The 16,456-nt window shown below is 37.1% G+C and overlaps 1 protein-coding gene across 1 annotated transcript in view; it reads left to right on the forward strand.

The window, feature by feature from the left end:
• Nucleotides 1-16,145, forward strand: part of SULF1 (sulfatase 1) — a 221,401-nt gene extending 205,256 nt beyond the window's left edge. Inside the window, 8 exon segments of the mRNA XM_043979491.1 lie at nucleotides 466-562; nucleotides 1,717-1,811; nucleotides 2,153-2,218; nucleotides 3,311-3,483; nucleotides 4,622-4,764; nucleotides 4,873-4,996; nucleotides 8,092-8,125; nucleotides 15,975-16,145. Of these exon segments, the coding sequence (XP_043835426.1) occupies nucleotides 466-562; nucleotides 1,717-1,811; nucleotides 2,153-2,218; nucleotides 3,311-3,483; nucleotides 4,622-4,764; nucleotides 4,873-4,996; nucleotides 8,092-8,125; nucleotides 15,975-16,005 (763 nt within the window). The 3' untranslated portion in view covers nucleotides 16,006-16,145.
• Nucleotides 16,146-16,456: the final 311 nt, after the last annotated feature.

A 16,456-nucleotide genomic window follows, 5' to 3' on the forward strand; every position in this document is an offset into this window, starting at 1 on the left:
CCTGGGTCTCTTTCTTTGTGGCATTAAAATGGGCAAAAAAATGGTTAAAATATTTTAATAGAGAAGGATTAGAGATAGGTATGTACCATTTAATTAAATAATTCTTAACACCAAGTCTTTTCTTTTACAATATTTTGAAATCTCATATTAATATTCTCTATCGATGCCACCCCAGCCCAATTACTTCTTCAGGTGTATTAGCTGGTGTTTTCTCAGCTAAAATTTCTTTTTAGTGTTTTGTGTATTTTAGGAATACTATTAGGTCTATCCGGTGCCTACTGTGCCCTTGGCAGTGATTCCTACTGGCCTCATTCTGGACACCCACATTTATAGCCAAGAGGCATTACATTCAGGGTTATCTATTAATCAGCTTGTATTCATTGATTTGTTGCTTGTATCTAAATTAACTGGTTCAAGATAAAAAATAAAGTTCTCTTCACATCTAATATTTGGTCTTTCCTATAGGTGCTTTATTCTTCCAAATGACACAATCCATTGTGAAAGAGAGCTATATCAATCAGCTAGAGCCTGGAAAGACCACAAGGCATACATCGATAAGGAGGTTAGCTGGGATTTAAATGTCTATTCCAACTGGATGGCTGGGAAGCTCTTCTTATTTTTCCCTTGATGGGGGTAATACTTAGTATGTATTGCAATTGCATGCAGAATGCTACACATATTAATAACAACTCCTCTCATCACCAGCTCTGTGAGCTGGGTACTACAAGTATCCAGCATCTAACATAGGACCTTACCTATAGTAAGCACTTAATAATACCTAGTATTTATATAGGATACTAAGGTTTGCAAAGCACTTTACACATTATTTCATTTGATCCTCCCATCAAACCTGTGATAGGCATTATGATTATTATGATTATTCCCGTTTTACAGATAAAAAAGCCAGAGGCCCCAAGAGATTAAGTGACTGACTCTAGTTCATACAACAAGCAAGATTCAGAAAAGATAAAGTAGTTTGATCAAGGTTAAACCATAAACAAGTATGAGCAGAACCAGGATCTAAAGTCAGTCCCTGGAGCAGCTAGGCAGTGCAGTGGATAGAGCTCCCGCCCTGGAGTCAGGAGGACCTGAGTTCAAATCCAGTCTCAGACACTTGACACTTACTAGCTATGTGACCCTGGGCAAGTCACTTAACCCTAATTGCCTCACACAGAAATGAATGAATGAATAAGTGGGCGAATGGATGAATAAATGGATGGATGGATAGATAGATGAATGAATAAGTAGATACATAAATAGAGAAAGAAAGAAAGAAAGAAAGAAAGAAAGAAAGAAAGAAAGAAAGAAAGAAAGAAAGAAAGAAAGAAAGAAAGAAAGAAAGAAAGAAAGAAAGAAGGAAGGAAAGAAAAAGAAAACCAGGCCCTCCTGCCTTGTGATCTACTGAGCTTTCCACCATACCATGAGCCCTTTGAGGAAACAAGAGAAGGAAGATTTGCTGGATTTTTGTGATTCCTTCCAGGCCAATGATAGCATGCATCTTTTAGAAAACAAAGGTGCATTCAATATGAAAGGTGTTCCACCTTTGGTAGAATGTAAAGAGTACAAGCATAGGCCCAAATTTAATAAGTGGTTTAACGTATGCTTATGGTGATATTAAAAAAAAAAAAACCCAAAGTGAGAAAGTATTTTGCTCAGAAGAAAATCCTAAAGAGCTGTTAGCCTTAAAATATAATTAATCCCCAATGTATTCCCCAGATTGAAGCTCTCCAAGATAAAATTAAGAATTTAAGAGAAGTAAGAGGACACCTAAAGAGAAGAAAGCCTGATGAATGCGATTGTAACAAGCAGAGGTAATGGCTTCTTTGCTGCAGCCTGCTGGTAACATCCGCTCTGGAAACTCATTAGCTATTGATACTGGCTGAGGTTATTATAGTGGGGGTTATATCTCTCTATTACTAAGCTTATTATGTTTAATGTACTATTGCACATAGTAATGACTGAGGCTATTTAAATAAAATTAAATACACTATAAATCTAAGCAGTGGGTGTGAGGCACAGTCCCTTTAAACAGAAGCATTTGCCAGGAGTGGCCATGTTCTCTTTCTATTTTTTGCTTTGTTTACAGAAAGTGAATTAAATGTAATCAAATGGAAATGTATGAAAACTCACTTTTTAATCCTGTTGCCTGTAGCTATTATAATAAAGAAAAAGGTGTGAAAGCCCAAGAGAAATTGAAGAGCCACCTTCACCCATTCAAGTAAGTGGATCCCATTGACTAGAGTTGGTATCAGGGGGAGAAAAGGTTGCAAGGAAACAGTGTATAAAGTGGTAGCTTCCAAGTTCTTAGTGATGTTATCAGCAAAGAAAGCAAACCTGATAAGAATCACGATAGGACTTCCCCCAGGGAAGTGAAAATCAGTCAGTTGAGACATCACCTCCAAGTGTCATGAGAATACATTCAAGATCACTCATCTGAGGCACATTATCAGAATCTAATTCACTTCTCTACACCCTGGAGCACCTAGTTAATATATGTGATGTGCATAGCCCATTCTGCTCATTATGTTGCCATGAGAGAAATAAGACATGGAGGGATTGTGCAGACTCCCTGAGTGAATTCCAAGGTTTTCCGCTACACTAACAATAGTATTGAAAGTAAAAACATGAAAAAAGATGGAAGGGGGAGAACTTGGTTGTAAACTATGTGAACAAAAGAACAAAAGAAACCGAGGGAAACAGAGAAGGAAGAAGAGGAGGAAAGAAGGAGGGAGGAAAGAGAAGGAGTATTTGAAACTTGTTGAAAAGAAGATTTAGACTAAATGAGGAAATGTCCAGTTCAAAGGAATTAAAGCACAAAAATGACTTCCACATTTACTCTACCAAGTTATATAAACAAAAATAGAGAGAGGGTATGGCATAGTGTATAAAGCTTCAGCTTTGAAGTCAAGAAGACCTGAGTTCAAGTGCTACCTGCCTCAGTCAGATACTAGCTATTTGACTATGTCATAAAGGTCACTTGACCTCTCCATGTGCCCAGACCATTCTTTTTGCCTCTAATATACAGATAAGTTACTTATCTACATTAGTGGAGAGAGTTTTCAGACCAGGAAACCTCTATATTAATGAAATCATAGATCCAGGCCAATAGAAAATAAAATCTGTAGAAAAATGACATTTCACAAATGATTGCACAACCCATGGAACTCTAATAAACTTGGATATTCTAGAGAAAGAGTAATCTTCTAATTAGAGGTGTCTAAACAATAGGAATCATAGTGAGGATCTTTTTAACTTTTTTTATTAGAGAAAGTAGTTTTAAATAATTCGAGAATCCCTTCTCTTTGAATAGAGAGGCTGCTCAAGAAGTGGATAGTAAACTACAGCTCTTCAAAGAGAATCGGAGAAGGAAGAAGGAAAGGAAAGAAAAGAAGAGACAAAAGAAGGGGGATGAGTGCAGCCTGCCTGGACTTACCTGCTTCACACATGACAACAACCACTGGCAAACAGCACCATTTTGGAACTGTAAGAACCTCCCTGCTTCATGTACTTTATCTGCTTCATTTGACACAGGAATCGGTGCAGATTCGAGAGGGATCTATTTTATGATTTTTTTTTACAAAGGCAGCTTAGATGGTTTTATTTTTTTCTCAAGTAGTCCATGCTTTATGTGGCAAGGCCAATTTTCTCCCAAATTCCTTTCTTAGAATAGCACATATTCTTTCCCCACAAATGTTTCCATTTAATTGCAATTGCATACCCAAAATAAAGCAGAAAACATTTGAGGCAGATGAGGTATAATGCAAAATGTGCACTTTTTAAAGGAATGCTTATACTTTTCATTGACTTGCATGCAAATTTTTTCCATGCAAGGAAAAAGTTCCAAACACTTAGAATTATGACTAATGGGTAATTGGGCCGCACAGACAAATAGTACATTCTTCATTACTAGGGGTCTTCAAGCAGAAACTGGATGGCTACTTATCAAGGCTGTTGTAAAGAGAATTTCTATTGAGGTGCCAGTTGGAATCAATGCCCTTTCAGGTTCCTTCTCTCTGAGTTCAATAATCCTATAATTCTATAAATACATGTATTACATATATTGATTTTGTAGATGCTAAGGAATGATAAATAACCTGATAAACAGGAAATACAACAAAGAGAAATTTTAATTATTAGAAAGGCTTTATGGGGACCTGAGTTCAAATTGGCCTCAGTCACTTGACACTTACTAGCTATGCGACCCTGGGCAAGTCACTTAACCCTCAATGCCCTGCCCCCCCAAAATCATCACAATAATTACAAGGTAGGTGCTATTATTATCACCATTTTACAGTTGAAGAAACTGAGGCAAACAGAAGCGAGTAAGTGCCTCACAGAATATGCCGTATCTCACTGGAACGAGTTCCATTTGTATCTCCAGCACCTAGCATAGTGCCTGACACATATCAGATACTTCTTAAATTTTTGTTGATTGAGTGATTAATTAACCTGCCTTGAATCTCCAAGTTTGACTACCAAGAGGGGAAAACCTATCTCACCAGCCCTGCAAGAAAGAAAATAAGCAATATGGCTTTAAATCTGATAAAACAGCCCCTTAAAGGTAATTCTGCAGCAATGTTCCACCCAAGCTTCATTCATGGTTTTTTCCTCTGCCCAACAGTGGGATCTTTCTGTGCTTGCACAAGCTCTAACAACAATACCTACTGGTGTTTGCGAACAGTCAATGAGACGCACAACTTTCTTTTCTGTGAGTTTGCTACTGGCTTCTTGGAATATTTTGATATGAATACAGATCCCTACCAGGTAAACAAAGCCCTTTCCTTTTTTCCGGAAGATTATAAGAAGTCGAATATTAAAGAGAGAATTTGAGTCAGTTTCCTCGGCCTGACCCTTCCCTTCTTGTACCTCCAGCTCACAAACACGGTCCACACAGTCGAAAGAGGCATCTTGAATCAGTTGCATGTCCAGCTGATGGAACTGAGAAGCTGTCAAGGTTATAAACAGTGCAATCCAAGGCCTAAGGGACTTGAAGCAGGTAAGGGGGAAGATACATTGCATATGTATGGGAAAAAGGATGGAGCCTGGGTGATTTCACTAGCAAAGGGAATCCCTAGGTTCCTAAATAGGGAAACTCTTTTCAGTGCTGAGCACTACAGGCTTCGCAACTTATTCTTAGAGAATTGCCTGGAGTGGAGACGTCAAAAGTGGAGGGCCTGTGCACAGTTCTCCTCAGTGCTGCCTGAAGCAGATGAAAATGCCATTGGGAAATATTTATCTAAATAAATAAAAATACAATAAAACAAAGATAATATTATATTTTAAAACTAAGTCAAATATATGGCCTGCAGAGACCCTTCTGTATAGATTAGAGGCCCTGGTTTCGTTTTGTTTGATACCACTGGGCCAGAACACAAGAATCCTTAAGTTACTTGCCTGAGGATTAGCTGTATGTTTTGACATGCTATCAGTATGTGTAAGAAGCAGGAACTGAACTCAGGTCTTCTTGGCTTGGAGGCCAAGTCTTTATGTAGGATATGACACTGCCTTTCACACACATCTATCAGATAGATAGATAGATAGATAGATAGATAGATAGATAGATAGATAGATAGATAGATAGATAGATAGATAGATAGATAGATGGATGGATGATGGATGGATAGATATGATAGATGATAGAGATGGATGGATGGATGATGGATGGATAGATATGATAGATAGATAGATGATAGATCGATCTAGGTGTATAGATATCATAATAAGAAATCATTTAAATGCTTACTTTAGGAAATATTTAGATATCTAGATATGTATATCATTGGTATATATACATATCTATATACCATATATACATACACATATACATGTTTCTGTATAGATATACATAATTAAATATCCATTTATAGGCACAATTTTTCTATATTTTGAAGATGTTATTTTAGTTCCCTTTATTACCAAGTTTTCTTCACCTAAAACTTGCATATATGTGGAAAAATGTTTTGGAAAACCCTCAAGGGAGTTCATGGTTAGATTCAATATCCCAGTTTGGAGGAAGGCATTAATGAAACGTAATGCAATCGACCTTTCAGAGTTGGTAAGAGTTTCACTCTGCTCTCTCCAACAGGTCCAATTTTGTTAACAAGCTTTGATTCCCAACAGAGGCATCTATGGGAGGATGGGATAAAGGGGATGAGAGCGTTGCGGGTTTGTTTGTTATTCTTGTCAACAGGCCTGAGCTCTACTTTAAATAAATGAGGGTATCCTCTTTCCTTAAGGGCACTGGGCTGACTCAGACAATAGCCAGTGTCTGCTTATTTGCACTTGGAATTGCCCCAACAGAGTTCCAGTTCATCTGACAAAGTGAATTAGACTCATTTGCAAGTGTCTCCCATGCCCCTTAATGAAAATTTCAAACAATCAGTTGGGAAAGTATCTGAAATTAGAGCCACTTGAGCAGCTCATTAACTTGGGATCTAGACAGAGTAAATGGGTCTGTGTGGAATCAGTCAGATTATTTCCTCCCTAGGGTGTAGTACTGTACTAATCAACTCATTTTCTCCCAGGGTACAATTAACAAGTTGCCCCCATCTCTTCCTGCCCCCATCTTTCATGGGTAATGGACATGCCCAGTTTCTCTTCCTTTATTAACCAGAAATGTTAACATGGATTCCACTTCCCAATGTTTTAATAGCGGTAGAGAAAAGAGGGAAGAGTAAAAAGATAGGGAAAGCACTCAGTCTTACCAGTGTATGGGAAAAGGCCAAGAAAGTTAGCAGTGAGGAACGAAGCCAAGGGACACAGAAGGACCATTTTTTTTTTGCAAGTAGCTGAGCCATTTGGGGATAACCTGTTCTCAGAGTGCTTCTGAGTTGTCAGTTGATCCACTCCCATGTGGGTCGAGAAGGCATACTAGGTGGTTGGTCACCTGCCCCAAAATATCAACTCTTCTGTAAATCATTTCACCATTAAAATTTTATTGAGACCCCAAAGGACTCATCAGGAACCTCCAGTGAAATGCAAGAGCCTCATAGGAAGAGTTATACTTTAGTTATCAGCTAGTACTTGAATGAGATTGACACACAGCTTTAAGAAAATCGGGAAGGACCTTTTGATTTTCTTTATTCCTTCTAAAGGTATGGTGACCTTGAACATTTTGTCTAGGGTTATCCCATTTGCCTCCACCTTGATAAAAGAGGGATATATTAAAGCTAATGTCCTGCCTTTCGACCTGAGTTGGGCCCTCCTTAGACTAGAGATAACTGCCACTCCAGCTGAGGTCTGAATAGCTAATAATAACAGCTGACATTTGTAGAGGACATTAAGGTTTGCAAAGCATTTCACTTTATATTCTTTCATTTGGTCCTCATAACTCCAGAAGGCAAGTACTATGGGTCTTGTTATCCCCATTTCACAGATAAAGAAACAGGGGGCTTAGAGAGGCAAATGACTTGCCCAAAGTAACTAACTTGGTGAGGAAATGGCATAGTCAGGATTAATGGCAGGTCCTTTAACTTCAAATCCTATTCTCTTTCCATGACCCAGTGCTTGAAAATTTCATAACTATTATACCCAAAGGTATCTCTCTGTGTCAAAGGACACAAGAATATCCTTTGTGGGTGACAGAAGGAGCACACAACTCGGTGATGTTTGTAGTTTTCTCAGTGATGAGATGGCATGGAGAGAATTTCAAACATATATTATGAGATAGCTCTAAATGGTCCCATCTGCTAGCTAACCCAGTACTAAGGGAAATTACTGCCAAGTCTTTTTCAATGTGCTGGCTGCTCAACACCAAGGTCTAACTTTGGTCATCAGTAATGTGGACTTCTGAAGGAATTTTCTCCTTGTGTTTAAATGTAGTTTCCTTACTTTTTCTCTTTCTCCTTTCATATGGATTCTCTGCTTTGTGTTTTCTAACTTAAAACTTTTTCTAAAAAAGTATCATTTTTCAGTCCCTGGTTTGACTCCAACTTGTCGAAAACAACTTCTCTTGGACCTCAGGCCTGTCTGTATTTAACCCAGCATATTTTTTTCTAGGAGTTAGATGATATGCATGGAAAACTACATTGTAAATGGTTTTTACAGATTCTAAACACTAACATAAGTTACTCTTGTATTTTCCTATATCAGGAAATAAAGATGGAGGAAGCTATGACCCACACAGGTATTCAGACTTTTTTATTCTCCCTGGCAGCTGCTTTCCCAATAATTGCATGATCCAGCCCATTTCAACTAATGTCTATTCCTTGCCATGTTGTACAGAGAAGCGCTAGCTTGTGGTGCATGCAAGTTCTAACAGCATCCTACACTGCATTTTGTCATTGGTTTCAAATAAATCATTATGCATTTAACTCCCCTCACTCACAGTAAATCATCAACCAGCACATTTAACTTATTCCATGCTGATTTTTGAGAATTTTTAAAAATATATTGAACTGCATGAAAAAAAAGCATTGTTGTGGGGAACGATACTCTTAGAGGGAACCAAAAATGAGTCTCTTTGGGGGGGCTTCTCTAATTAGTTGTGAGTTTCATAGCAGCTAGTTATCTGGAAAGATTTCATTAAATATAAGTTAGAAAACATATATCTGTAGGCATAGGGAGTAATTAGAATTTTTCCAGCTTAATAGTATTTTGGTTTTTTTCTAGTTACACATAAAGATAGTTTTCAACATTTGTTTTTAAGTGATTTTGAGTTCCAAATTTTTCTCCCTCGCTCCCTTCCCCTCCCCTCCCCTCCCCAAGACAGAAAACAATCTGATATAGGTTATGTATGTACAATCACATTAAACATATTTCTACATTAGTCATATTGTGAAAGAAAACTCAGAACAAAAGGGAAAAACCTCAAAAAACAAAAAAGTTAAAATAGTATGGTTCAGGGGCAGCTAGGTGGCTGCCCCTGAACCTGAGTTCAAATCCAGCCTCAGACACTTGACACTTACTAGCTGTGTGACCCGGGCAAGTCACTTAACCCTCATTGCCCCAACAAAAAAGAAAGAAAGAAAGAAAGAAAGAAAGAAAGAAAGAAAGAAAGAAAGAAAGAAAGAAAGAAAGAAAGAAAGAAAGAAAGAAAGAAAGAAAGAAAGAAAGAAAGAAAGAAGAAAAAAAGAAAAAATAGCATGGTTCAATCTGCATTCAGATTCCACAGTTCTTTTTTCTGGATGTGGAGAGCATTTTCCATCATGAGTCTTCTAGAAATATCTTGGATCATTGTATTGCTGAGAAGAGCTAAGTCTATCACAGTTGATCATCACGCAGTGTTGCTGTTATTGTATACAGTGTTCTCCTGGTTCTGCTCACTTCACACAGCATCAGTCCACTTAAGTCTTTTCAGGTTTTTCTGAAATCTGCCTGCTTATCATTTCTTATAGCACAATAGTATTCCATTACAAGTCATTAGAATTTTAAGAGAATTTTAAAGAGAAGGTTGGTGAATAAAACAAAGAAGACCCTAGATGTTACCACTTAGTAGTAAATTCTAGAAAGCAAAGAGTTCAAAAGAGTGTCGATGCCTAATTCTAATGTGACACAATGAATAGACCTGGAGTCAGGAGGACCTGAGTTCAAATGTGGCCTCAGACACTTACTAGCTGTGTGATCCTGGGCAAGTCACTTAACCCTGTTTGCCTCAGTTTCCTCATCTCCAAAATGAGCTAGAGAAGGAAATTGCAAGCCACCTTAGTATCTTTGCCAACAAAACCCCAAATGGGAACATGAGAAGCTGGAAACAACTGAAAAAATGATGGAACAACAATACAAAGGACAAAATGGCAAAAGAAGAAGGAAAGCAAGAGTTAGCATAGCCAGAGAAAGTTTATTTACATAGGCTGATGGCATTTGGAGATGAAAGGGTCCTTTAAAGGTCATCTATCTTGTCAAACCTCTTCATTTTAACAAATTTGGAAAGTGAGGTCTAGTTAGGATAAATGACTTGCCTAAAGTCACCTTGCTTATAAGTAACAGAGCTTGAATTCCCATGCAAGTCTGATGATTACTATTTCTACTATATGTCACCTATCAGGATGGCTCCTTTTCCTACTCTATTATATTATTTTCACATTGTACCTGAAGAGAGCAACCAGAAAATCCTGATAATGTCACATGCCACCTTGGGAAATTGGTCTCTCCTAATTTTCCCTTCTAGAGTCTCAGTTCACCACAGACCTGTCTGTCACCCCTATACCACCTATGGCTAATGACAACTATACTGTACAATTCTAATTAGGCTGGGTGACACTAGAACCTCATTGTAGTGCATTAAATACAGTGTCACAGATTTAATGAGTGTCCTACATGATGATGCCTTGATGCCTTCTTCTAGCTCTGTTTTTCTTTTTGTCCATGGAGTTGCTATATTTTCTTGAGCTTTATTTTTCAGTTCTTTTATTGCTCTTTTGACCTCTTGAGAAACAGCCCATCCACTAAAATCAAAGTCCACTTCTTCATTGTGTAGTGGCAGTGGCCTTAGCTATATCTTCATACAACAAGCTCTAATGAGTTGGTCCTATGAAGATTCAAGTGCTTCAAATACAAAGTTCACAGATGCTCAACTCCATAAGGCTGGCAAGGAGATGATTTTTCTCTTTTCCTTTGGACATAGCATATCATAAAGACTGTCAGGGTAAGGAGAGGTTGCAATCACATTGATAAAAGTCAGTCATCTTTTATAGTACTAATATCAGAGAGCCATTGCAACCATGGATCCAACTAACTGGAAAAGCTAAATGGCAATTGGGAAAGCTAAAGAGAAAGAAAGATAGCACAGAAAAAGGAAACAGTTTCTCTTTTGGAATCATTAGATGATAAATGATGATGATGATGATAGATAGATAGATAGATAGATAGATAGATAGATAGATAGATAGATAGATAGATAGATAGATAGATAGAAAAGATCAATCATCAATCAATATATGGGCAGGCAATAGGTAATAAATATAGAAATAAATAGGGATAGATGATAAAGATAGATACATAGATGATAGGTGATAGAGATAGATAAATAGAATTAGATGATAGATTCATAGAAATAGATAGAAATGGAAATATAGATAATAGGTGATAAATGTAAAATATAGATATGATAGGTATAGAAATTAAAAGCTAGATAGATGATAAAGTTATAGATAAAAGTAGAAATAGATGGATAGACAAACAGATAGCACAGATACAGAAATTAAACACTAGATAAATGATAGAGATAAAGCTATCAATAAATAGAGGTAGAGATAGAAAGATAGAGAGATATTGTGTCTCCCTCTTTGCCTTTTCCTGCCTTTCTCAGTTCTTTCCTTCCCTTTCCCACTTGTATCACTTTGGATTTACATTAAGACCGAACAGAAGAATTTATTTGAACTGGTCTCATATAGCATGTTGGCTATTAGATTGTGAGGGTATAGACCAAGAAAACCCCCACATAAAAATTCTTTATCCCATCTTTTACTAGGTTTTCTTTAACAGGCATAATGTTTTACATCAACATGAACATTCAGGGTGCGGCTAGGTGGCACAGTGCTTAAAGTACCAGCTTTAAGCTTAAAGCACCACCTAGCTTCCCCCTGCTTTAATTGACTTTTCTTTTTTCTTTTCTTTTTTTTAAGTGAGGCAATTGGGGTTAAGTCACTTGCCCAGGGTCACACAGCTAGTCAGTGTTAAGTGTCTGAGGCCGGATTTGAACTCAGGTACTCCTGACTCCAGGGCCGGTGCTCTATCCACTGTGCCACCTAGCTGCCCCCTTTAATTGACTTTTGATGCAGATAAAAGACGAGCTGAGGCTGAGAATTCCTAGGTTAAGAGAGAAACCAGAAAGAAGGACACAGATCAGATAGGGGTTTAGCAAGTGAATTTGGCTAAAGCTGAGAGATTTCTCACCATCCTATATTGGGAGGAAGGTAGGCATTTGGTTATTCAGTTAGTCGGGTTTTGGTTTATTTTTGTTTTGTCTTTTTCCATGTTATATAAGAATATTAATATTATCGTTCTCCACAGTTAAAGTCAGAGCTGCCATCAGAGATGATTGTGTTTATAAGTATCTCTGAAATTACCTACTTATTTTTGCATCATCCTTTGTAGCCAGAGCCACTGTCTTTAGCTCTCTCTGTTGCCTCTTCAGCTCATATGTTGTAGCAAAACAGCACTCCTCTGTGCCAGGCTGTCATTTTGGATGGAGTTTCTCAGCAAGTCACAGCCTCAGAAACTATGCTTCTTTCCCTTTGCTTATGATTGCCCCCACTTCATTTAAGATGCATTGCACGGGGTCAGCTAGGTGGTGCAATGGATAAAGCACCGGCCCTGGATTCAGGAGGACCTGAGTTCAAATCTGAACTCAGACACTTGACACTTACTAGCTGTGTGACCCTGGGCAAGTCATTTAACCCTCATTGCCTCTCAAAAAACAAACCCTCTGGACCCCCTTCCTCAAATAATATTTTTAAATGCATAAAATAAAATACATAGAATTACAAAGGAAACCAATTGCATCAAAATATATTTATCAACACATATTTTAAAACAAATTCATGAACCCCATCTTAAGAACCCCTGTACTAGACAAGTAAAACAATGTGAGAAAGAGATGAATTTTAACTGACCTTAAAAATTAAGGACAATTCTTAACTGATCATATAACAGAAAATTGTGTCAGCATTTGACCAGACATTAAAGAAAATTTCCATTTGATCACTCATTATCATCTTCATTCATCCACATTCACCAGCTCTTAAATGATCACATATTTATCTTCTGAATTGTGAATATTTGCTTGTTGAAACAGGGAAAGAAGTTTTTCAAGCACGGAATCTTTTGAACATGGCTGTCATATTGTTGTTTTGATTTAAGAAGATCTGAGACCACTAAAGGATTCCCATAATCAAAAGATGACATTTGCCTTTAAACTATTGCAATGTTAAGGAAAATAGCTGATATAAATGATGCTTTGGACAGATAAATACACCTACCCAAAATAGGGCTCGTTTCTAAGTCTCTGCTTGGATTTATAGTGGTAGTTCACATTGGTTCATGCACATTTCAGAGTAAACAATTCACCATTGGTCATTAAGTGTAGTGGGGAAAGTTGTGTGTTAGGTTTTATTCTTCATTGTTTACTGATCATGAGAAATCACCTGTTCTATTTTTAACATTTATTTTTTTGTTTACTTTTGGTTGCATTTGACATTTCATCGATGTGAATCTGTAAACTATTGCAATAATCTATTTTATATCCAGTGCTATCATTTGAACTAGAACTGGGTAAAGGAAATATAACCTGTTATAAGACCTCATAAATTCCCACGGCCTATTATCTACTGTCTGTACTTCTATTCAAGGTTAAAGGTCATCATTTTCTTTCCATATCCAACCTTTCTAAGATGACATTCCCCCCTGTAAAAGTTCAATTTCTACATGTTAATGAACTTTAAGATGTTAGAATATTCTAATACAGTAATGCTTTGGTTATTTGGAAGTTGTTCTTTTGAAAATATCAACCATCTAGCCACCCTTGAACCTCAAAGGTTATTTTTTTAATTTAAGGCAGATCATACAGTGTAGAAGCAACTCTTTGAGCAGTTAGCAGTGACAAAAATATCTGAAAAGATCCAAAAATTCAACCTGATAGGTTGTGATTATTTGATTTGTTGAACAAAAGTAAAAGAAAGTTCTTGTTGGCCAGCAGTGGCTATAAAGCCATACATCACAAAACTCAAGAATCATGGACAACCAGGATAATTAGACAAGAAAAGAAAGAAGAAAAAGGAGAGAAAAGAGCAGGGTAGAAGAAGTTAGCAGCATTAAAAGTTATTTCAGAGTCAGTAGCCGCTAGAGAACCCATTGGAGAAGCCAAATTGACATCTTTGAGAGTGGAGAGCAGGAGATCCAATGAGGAGGAAGTGGAGGCAAGCAACTAGGTGAATTTTGCAGTGTGAGGAATCGTGCTACCACAAAGGCATACCAACCACAGGTCAGAGCAAACATAATGGGCAGAGTAAACAGCCTTGGAGACACAGGAGCACCTAAGGACCTTGCTGTACTCAATGCAGCAGAGTAAAATTCCTGGTGTTTATAATGAAGAAAAGATTAAATAATTTTCAGTGAAATATATGCAAGAAAACAAGACTACATTTTGGAAAGATTGCCATCTGAAATAGTTAAAATAAAGGGTCTGGCACATAAAAAAATTGAGCACGGATTCTTTAGAATAATTTGTTGTGTGCAAGAATTCATTCTTCAATTGTGGCAGATAACTGCAGCATTACTATGTCAATTCTGTTCAGTGTTAGATATGAGCTTTCTTGCAGAAGTCATACATAATTAGTCTCTTGTTACACCTTTGGCTCTTATGAATTATAATCCCACAGGGGAAATGGCTTCAGAAACATGAGTGAATATGGATGATTTCTGAAAATTCAATAGGATTTATTGTCAAGCTACTTGCCAATAAGATTTAGAATAACGGGAGAGGAAAAAGGAAAAAAAGACAAAAAAAAAGGGAAAAGGTAGAAATGCAGGAAGGAAAAAAGAAGAAAGACAAAATGAAGGAAAGTATATCCTAAGTAAATAGGGATTGACCATGCAAAACTTCCAGCATAGAAAAAAAAAAATGCCTTCCTTAGAATTTAGTGATGTAATGGGACTTGCCTTTTTAAAAATTCCTTGCAAAAAATTCTTAGTCATATAAATTTCACTTTTCAGAACTATAATTTGTTTGCTTTATACATTACAACATAATGTTTCTTTCTTTTAATTAGCATTGGCTTCAAAAAGGATAATAATCCACCAACTCCAGTGGTTCCTTCCTGAATTAGAACCATGACTTGGCCTAGCAGAAAGGATGCCATGCTGTTCAATGATGGTCAGCTATAGGCTGACCCAAAACAAAAGGCAGTCACTGACTTTTTGGCTTCTCATATTCATTAGACTCTGAGAAAAAAGAGAAAAGAAGAAGCAAACAATATTGCATTTTAAATTGATCATTTCTCATTCATATTGTAATTTACTGCTGTTCTTCCAATCTTGCAAGAAGCCCCAGCTGCCTTCCCCTTGTTTTCCCAAAAGTAATAGGGACTAGGTTGACATCGAAGGCTAATGACAGGAGAATAGGTAACACTTGTGTTTTGGGCTGAGCAATAATTTGGCCCATGACACCGGGGAAATTGAAATAAGAAGACTCCCCTAGCTCCCTTTTTTCCCTTCTTAATAAGCTGACTAGAGTAATGAGATAAACATCACTCAGTGACTAGACTTTGGATAGCTTAGCAGCATCAACCTTGACCCTCTTTTTCTCTGGCTCTCATGGAAGTTGTTTTGTATGTTGGTTTTCTGTTTGTTTTTATTGACAGGACTAAATCAGTCTTCTGTGATGACACACCAATAGCAAGGAAGAGGGAGATTAAAAACAATCATAATGAAGAAAATGTTGAGATAATTGGGATTTTTTGATACAATTGTTTTTAATAAACCATGATAACCATTCAAAGAGGGATGGATCTTAGCGTTAGAAATGTGATGAAATAAGTATATTTAAGAAATTGGTTTGATGTGTTCACTTGGATTTTGGTTTGGTTTTTTGTAGTCCTAAGATATAATAATAACAACAACAATTATCTGTATTGAGTACTTTATCATTTTTCATATCACTTTTCATAGTCACTTCATTTGATCATTTGAAAGGTTAGGCTACTATGTCATCAAACATTTTGGTGGCTTGGCTAAGTTCACAATAGAGAGCAGCAGAGCTAAGAATTCTCACCTCTAATCTGGTGTTCTTGCCATCACACTATGCTTCCAAATAACAAAGAGTTCTTCCTACCCCTTATTTTTCAGGTTGGGTGTTTTGCCCAATCACTTTTATAAACTAAAAATATTGTTTCCATAACAAATTTGTTGGGGAGAGATTTGCTAAAGATCTATTTTAATGTAGTGCTTTGGAAATATAATAATAAATTGCAGGTCCTAATGAGTTGAAACTGTTGTCTTCAATGTGAGTCTTCACTAACTTGCTTGTATTTTCACAGAGGACAGTTATGGGATGGATGGGAAGGTTAACCTGCCAAACTTCACTGAAGACATCAACTGGCAAGGACTGGAAGATTTATACAGTGTAAATGAAAGTTCCTATGAATACAGATACAACTATAAACTGAGTCTGGTTGACTGGACTAATTACTTGAAGGATGTAGATAGAGTGTTTGCACTGCTGAACAGTCACTATGAGCAAAATAACACAAATGACACTCAAACTGCTCTAAAACAAGGGTTCTTGAACACATCATCTACACCATCCATGCTGAAGGAAATGACCTCCACTGAATCAGATGAAGACATAAGCAGTATGGAGGCAGAAGAGTGGCAGCTGATTGCACCACTGGACTTGGGAGCCCTAGATTTGAATCCAACACCATTAAATCAAGAAAGGAAACTTGAATGGAATAATGATATTCCTGAGATTAGTCATTTGAATTCCCAACACTGGAAATATCGTCATACTGAAAAATGG

This window comes from Dromiciops gliroides, chromosome 1 (genome assembly GCF_019393635.1).
Source record: "Dromiciops gliroides isolate mDroGli1 chromosome 1, mDroGli1.pri, whole genome shotgun sequence".
In the NCBI taxonomy this organism is placed as follows: domain Eukaryota; kingdom Metazoa; phylum Chordata; class Mammalia; order Microbiotheria; family Microbiotheriidae; genus Dromiciops; species Dromiciops gliroides.